Below are 5,841 nucleotides of genomic sequence, written 5' to 3' on the forward strand. Positions count from 1 at the left end.
ATTCCCGGCGTTTCCCCCCAGTGCTGACCATGCTGACCAACGAGACCGGCTTCGAGATCAGCTCTGCCGACGCCACGGTGAAGATCCTCATCACCACGGTGCCGCCCAACCTACGCAAGCTGGACCCGGAGCTGCACCGTGAGCGCCCGGCCGCGCGTCCCGCCCGTCCCGGAGCCGTGGCCGGAGCCGGACAGACAAAAAACGGCCATTTCTGCTTCTTGCAGTGGACATCAAGGTGCTGCAGAGCGCYCTGGCCGCCATCCGGCACGCGCGCTGGTTCGAGGAGAACGCCTCGCAGTCCACGTGAGTGCGGTGCCCGTGGAGCCCAGGCTGGATCCGAATTCTCGTTACCGGGAACGCCGGGAGCGGTCCCAGCACGGCACTGACCCTCCTCTGCCTCTGCTCCAGGGTCAAGGTTCTCATCCGCCTGCTCAAGGATCTGAGGATTCGCTTTCCCGGCTTCGAGCCGCTCACGCCGTGGATCCTGGACCTGCTGGTGGGGGATGCTGACACCAATCCCAATCCCGGCAGGAGTTGGGGTTCCTATCCCGGGTGGGGGTTGTTCATTATTCCTGCCCTAATTAATTCTCTCCCATCCCCAGGGGCACTACGCTGTGATGAACAACCCCACCCGGCAGCCGCTGGCTCTCAACATCGCCTACAGGTCGGTGGCGGTCCTTCCCTCACAAATTCCCACCGCATCTCCATTTTCCTGATAAATCTCAGGGGTTTCACAAGGAGATGAACCCAGCTCCTGTGATTCCTGCGTGGTGTTTTTGCTGGAATGATGCAGTTTTAACCCAAAATGTCCCTTGTGCAGGCGCTGTCTCCAGATCCTGGCGGCCGGGCTCTTCCTGCCCGGCTCGGTCGGCATCACGGACCCTTGCGAGAGCGGCAACTTCCGCGTGCACACGGTGATGACGCTGGAGCAGCAGGTGAGGAAGGGTCTCCAGAGGGGAGAGGACACCAGGAAAGGTCCCTGTCCCCTCACTGACCCCTCCCCATCCCCAGGACATGGTGTGTTACACCGCCCAGACCCTCGTGCGTATTCTCTCCCATGGAGGTTACCGGAAAATTCTGGGCCAGGAGGGTGACGCCAGCTGTGAGTGGGGCCAGGGGGGTGTTTGGGTTGGAACGGGGTTGGGGTCCCACAGAGGGTCCCCAGGGTCACCTCTCGGGGCAGACCTGGCGTCCGAGATGTCCACGTGGGACGGGGTGATCGTGACACCCTCGGAGAAGGCGTACGAGAAACCCCCGGAGAAGAAGGAAGGGGAGGAGGAGGAGGAGAACCAGGAGGAGCCGGCGGCGGGCGAGGAGGAGGAGAGCATGGAGACACAGGAATGAGAGAGAGCCCAGTGCCACCCACAGCAGCTGAGGGGACACCAGAGGGTCCCTCTGTTCCCTGCCATGTCCCCGTGCCGTGTCCCCCGTTTTTCTAAGTTGCACATTAAAGTGTCCCCCCTTTCCAGCGTGTCCCTGCGAATGAGATGGGTGGAGAAGCATCCACGACTTGAAGGACCCACTTGGGGCAGCCCAAATCCCACCTGGGAGTGTCCAAATCCAACCTGGTGGCCCATGGCAGTGCCACCTGCCTGGCTCTGCTGTCCCCAATGTCCCTCAGGGATGTGGCAGCGTCACGGACTCTCGGTCACTTTTATTCCAGCACCCACAAATCTGGGAACGCGACTYGGGGTTCCCGTGGCTGCAGGTGATGGGGGGCCATCCCCCCCAGTTCCTGAGCTGGGATAAAYGGGGATACCTGTTCCCCTGGCTGGTCACTTGGTCACTTGGGCTGGTAGCCCCCGGCCTCCAGCATCGCCCTCCTCCGCACCGTCTCCTTGGCCACGCTGTGGTTCAGCCTCCGCAGCCGCTCCTGGACACGGCAAAAATCACCTGTGAATGTCTGGAGGGGCTCTGGGATCCCCAAAATCCCTGTCCCCCCAACCTGGACACGGCAAAAGTCACCTGTGAACATCTGGAGGGGCTCTGGGACCCCAAAACCCCCTTTTCCCCCAACCTGGATATGGCAAAAGTCACCTGTGAACGTCTGGAGGGGCTCTGGGACCCCCAAAACCCCCTGTGCCTTCACCTAGACATGGCAAAAGTCACCTGTGAACACCTGGAGGGGCTCTGGGACCCCAAAATCCCCTGTCCCTCCTCACCTGGACATGTCAGGAGTCACCTGGAGGGCTCTGGGACGTCCAAAACCCCTGTCCCCCCTCACCTGGACATAACATGAGTTACCTGTCAGCACCTGGGGGGGCTCTGGGACCCCCAAATCCCCCATGCCCCCTCATCTGGATATGGCACAGGTCACCTGTGAACATCTGGGGGGCTCTGGGACCCCCAAAACCCCTGTGCCCCCTCACCTGGACACAGCACGAGTCACCTGAGGGGCTCTGGGATCCCCAAAACCCCTGTCCCCTCTCACCTGGACATAACATGAGTTACCTGTCAGCACCTGGGGGGGCTCTGGGACCCCCAAACCCCCCGTGTCCCCTCACCTGAGCGTTCTGCAGGATGTTGTTGACCAGCACCACGCGCCGCCGGGCGTTCGGGCTCTGGGACCCCCAAACCCCCCGTGTCCCCTCACCTGAGCGTTCTGCAGGATGTTGTTGACCAGCACCACGCGCCGCCGGGCGTTCAGCAGCTTCTTCACGTAGGGATCGAGGTCCAGCGCCACTTTCTGGTCCTCGTTGATGCGGCAAAGCTCTGGGGAGGGGTTTGGGTGAGCCCCCCTGCTCAGGGGGGACAGGGCAGGGGTGGCACCCCGGGTTTGGCTCACCTGTGGCCAAGCTGTCGATGTGTTCCCGCAGCTCCACCTGGCTCTCCCTGTGAGGGGGGAAAGGTAAAATCCTGGATTTACACCCCAAATCCACCTCTGTCCCCTCCCCAGTACAGGGCCAGCATTATCCCCCTCAGCATTATCCACCTCAGGTACCCCAAAAGTCTCCCATCCCCAAAACCGATCCCCCCTGTGCTCCCAAAGCCATTCAGCCCCACAAAACTGCCATTCAGCCCCACAGAACCGCCCCTCAGCCCCACAGAACCGCCCTTCAGCCCCACAGAACCGCCCCTCAGCCCCACAGAACCGCCCTTCCACCCCACAGAACCGCCCTTCAGCGCCACAGAACTGCCCTTTCACCCCACAGAACCGCCCCTCAGCCCCACAGAACTGCCACCCCATAGAACCGCCCTTCAGCCCCACAGAACTGCCCTTTCACCCCACAGAACCGCTCTTCAGCCCCACAGAACCGCCCTTCCACCCCACAGAACCGCCCTTCAGCCCCACAGAACCGCCCTTCACCCCACAGAACCGCCCTTCAGCCCCACAGAACCGCCACCCCACAGAACCGCCCTTCCCGCCCCTCCCTGTCCCTCAGCCTCTCCGCCCGGGCCTGCCGCGCCCCGCCTCGCTCCCGGCCCGTCCCTCCCCGCTCCCGGCCCCTCTCCGCGGCCTCCGGACCTGACGCTGTGGACGTGGCGGTCGAGCTGTCGCACGGCGGGCCTCAGGAACTGCAGGAGCCCCTCAGCGAACAGCTCCCGCGCCCCGGGGCCGCTCGCCGCCGCCATCTTGGGCTCCGCGGGGGCTGCCGGGAAATGTAGTCCGCGGGGCTGGGACGGGCGCTTCCGGTGGGCGCCGCGGGGGCTGCCGGGAAATGTAGTCCGCGGGGCTGGGACGTGCGCTTCCGGTGGGCGCCGCGGGGGCTGCCGGGAAATGTAGTCCGGGGGGGGGGGGAACATCTGGACGCACATCTGGAAACGCATCTGGCAGCGCATCTGGCGGCACAACCGCGCTGCTGAGCGTTCGTCAAAGGCGATGACAAACCCAGGCTGCAAACTCCAACCCCATCCATTAAATAACAGTAAAACAACATGATTTTGGTTCTTTCACCTTTTTTTGGCTTTTTTTCTTTCTTTTTTTTTTTTTTTTTTTTTTTGTTTTCTTTCATACAAAAGTTAAATCAGGAGGCGGAGATCAGCGCCGAGGGCTGCGCTACTCCCAGGCCACAGATCCCGACCCCATCCATTAAATAACCGTTAAACCGACACATTTTTGGTCATTTCGCCTCATTTTTGGCTTTTTTCCCCTCTTTTTTTTGGCCGTTCCTTGCAGGATTCAGACGTGAGCGTCGGGCAGGGCGTGCAGGACGTGGTCCAGCAGCTGCAGGGCGCGGTGGAGGTGCACCTCGATCCAGCAGGGTGTGCAGGTGATGCTGGCCCGGGGATAGTCGGGCCCCCAGCCCTTAACAAAGCTCAGCCTAACCAGGCACAGGCGCCGCAGGTCGTCCACGCCGAGCCCCGCGGCCACCGACAGCCCTGGGAGGGGGGGACACGGTCATCACGGGGGTCTCACGGTCATCACAGGGGTCCCACGGTCATCACGAGGGTCCCACGGTCATCACGGGGGTCCCACGGTCATTACAGGGGTCCCATGGTCATTACGGGGCTCCCACGGTCATTACAGGGGTTCCATGGTCATCACGGGGGTCCCATGGTCATTATGGGGGTCCCATGGTCATTATGGGGGTCCCATGGTCATCACAGGGGTCCCATGGTCATTACAGGGGTTCCATGGTCATCACGGGGGTCCCATGGTCATTATGGGGGTCCCATGGTCATCACAGGGGTCCCACAGTCATCACGGGGGTCCCATGGTCATTACAGGGGTTCCATGGTCATCACGGGGGTCCCACGGTCATCACGGGGGTCCCACAGTCATTATGGGGGTCTCATGGTCATTATGGGGGTCCCATGGTCATCACGGGGGTCCAACGGTCATCACAGGGGTCCCATGGTCATCACGGGGGTTCCATGGTCATTATGGGGGTCTCACGGTCATTACGGGGGTCCCATGGCCATCACAGGGGTGCCATGGTCATCACGGGGGTCCAATGGTCATCATGGGGGTCTCACGGTCATCACGGGGGTTCCATGGTCATCACGGGGGTCCCATGGTCATTATGGGGGTCCCACGGTCATCACGGGGGTCCCATGGTCATCATGGGGGTCCCATGGTCATCACAGGGGTCCCACGGTCATCACAGGGGTGCCATGGTCATCACAGGGGTCCCATGGTCATTACAGGGGTCCCGTGGTCATCACGGGGGTCCCATGGCCATCACGGGGGTCCCATGGCCATCACAGGGGTCCCATGGTCATTACAGGGGTCCCATCACCCCTGTGGTCACTCACCGATGGCCGGGGCGATGCCACCCACCGAGCCAGGCCCGGGGATGCTGCCGGCCACAGCAGCGGCCTGAGCGGTGGCTGCAGCCTGGGCGGTGGCCGCCTGCCGCTGCATCTGCCGGTGACACTGGCGCAGGTCAAACACCTGCAGGGACACGGGGGTACCCCTGAGCGGGGTGGCTTTGGGGTGGGGGAGAGGGTCCCTCCATCGTGGGGTCCTTCTCCTGCTCCCCAGACACCCTAAAAAGTTGTCACAGCACTCCCCCACCCCCCTGGCCCCCCAACCTTCATGTGCGCTTTGGGGTGGGGGAGAGGGTCCCTCCACCCTGGGGTCCTTCCCCTGTCCCCGGGACCCCCTAAAAAGTTGTCACAAAGCTCCCCCACCCCCCTGGCCCCCCGGGAACCCCGACCGTGATGTGCGTTTTGGGGTGGGGGTATGAGGGTCCCTCCATCCTGCTCCCGGGACCCCCTAAAATGTGGGCACAGAGCTCTCCCACCCCTCCCAACCCCCTGGGAACCCCGACCTTGATGTGCACTTTGGGGTGGGAGATAGAGAGTGCCTCCCCTGTTCCCGGGACCCCAAAAAACATGGGTACAGAGCTCTCCCACCCCTCCAGAAACCCCGACCTTGATGTGCGCTTTGGGGTGGGG

General features: G+C 62.7%; 3 protein-coding genes across 3 annotated transcripts in view; 1 reads left to right on the forward strand and 2 right to left on the reverse strand.

The window, feature by feature from the left end:
• ILF2 (interleukin enhancer binding factor 2) overlaps window positions 1-1,476 on the forward strand; it is a 4,742-nt gene extending 3,266 nt beyond the window's left edge. Inside the window, exons 6-12 of the mRNA XM_057387790.1 lie at window positions 22-138; window positions 225-303; window positions 409-496; window positions 603-664; window positions 821-935; window positions 1,012-1,102; window positions 1,184-1,476. Coding sequence (XP_057243773.1) covers window positions 22-138; window positions 225-303; window positions 409-496; window positions 603-664; window positions 821-935; window positions 1,012-1,102; window positions 1,184-1,344 — 713 coding nt within the window. The 3' untranslated portion in view covers window positions 1,345-1,476. The remainder of the gene's footprint in view (window positions 1-21; window positions 139-224; window positions 304-408; window positions 497-602; window positions 665-820; window positions 936-1,011; window positions 1,103-1,183) is intronic.
• Window positions 1,477-1,639: 163 nt separating this feature from the next.
• On the reverse strand, window positions 1,640-3,612 carry SNAPIN (SNAP associated protein). The gene is made up of 4 exons (XM_057387791.1): window positions 3,467-3,612; window positions 2,786-2,832; window positions 2,594-2,712; window positions 1,640-1,873 (listed from the first exon to the last, which is right to left on the reverse strand). The coding sequence occupies exons 1-4, from the start codon at window positions 3,571-3,573 to the stop codon at window positions 1,784-1,786; spliced, it is 363 nt and encodes a 120-aa protein (XP_057243774.1). The 5' UTR covers window positions 3,574-3,612; the 3' UTR covers window positions 1,640-1,783.
• Window positions 3,613-3,744: 132 nt separating this feature from the next.
• The window catches only part of LOC130586878 (mothers against decapentaplegic homolog 4-like), an 8,441-nt gene continuing 6,344 nt past the window's right edge, over window positions 3,745-5,841 (reverse strand). The window contains exons 6-7 of the mRNA XM_057387794.1: window positions 5,197-5,414; window positions 3,745-4,320 (exon numbers count right to left, since the gene is read on the reverse strand). Of these exons, the coding sequence (XP_057243777.1) occupies window positions 4,121-4,320; window positions 5,197-5,414 (418 nt within the window). The 3' untranslated portion in view covers window positions 3,745-4,120. The remainder of the gene's footprint in view (window positions 4,321-5,196; window positions 5,415-5,841) is intronic.

Source organism: Malurus melanocephalus, unplaced genomic scaffold, assembly GCF_030028575.1.
Source record: "Malurus melanocephalus ecotype Western Australia unplaced genomic scaffold, MMel_1.1 scaffold_1376, whole genome shotgun sequence".
Lineage (NCBI taxonomy): Eukaryota > Metazoa > Chordata > Aves > Passeriformes > Maluridae > Malurus > Malurus melanocephalus.

Excerpts from the sequence above, each read along its gene's own strand:
- SNAPIN (XM_057387791.1), bottom strand. The coding sequence starts at position 3,573 with ATGGCGGCGGCGAGCGGCCCCGGGGCGCGGGAGCTGTTCGCTGAGGGG. Across the intron at positions 2,833-3,466 it reads CGCCACGTCCACAGCGTCAG|GGAGAGCCAGGTGGAGCTGC; the intron begins GTCCGGAGGCCG and ends CCCCCCTCACAG. Across the intron at positions 1,874-2,593 it reads ACATCCTGCAGAACGCTCAG|GAGCGGCTGCGGAGGCTGAA; the intron begins GTGAGGGGACAC and ends TGCCGTGTCCAG.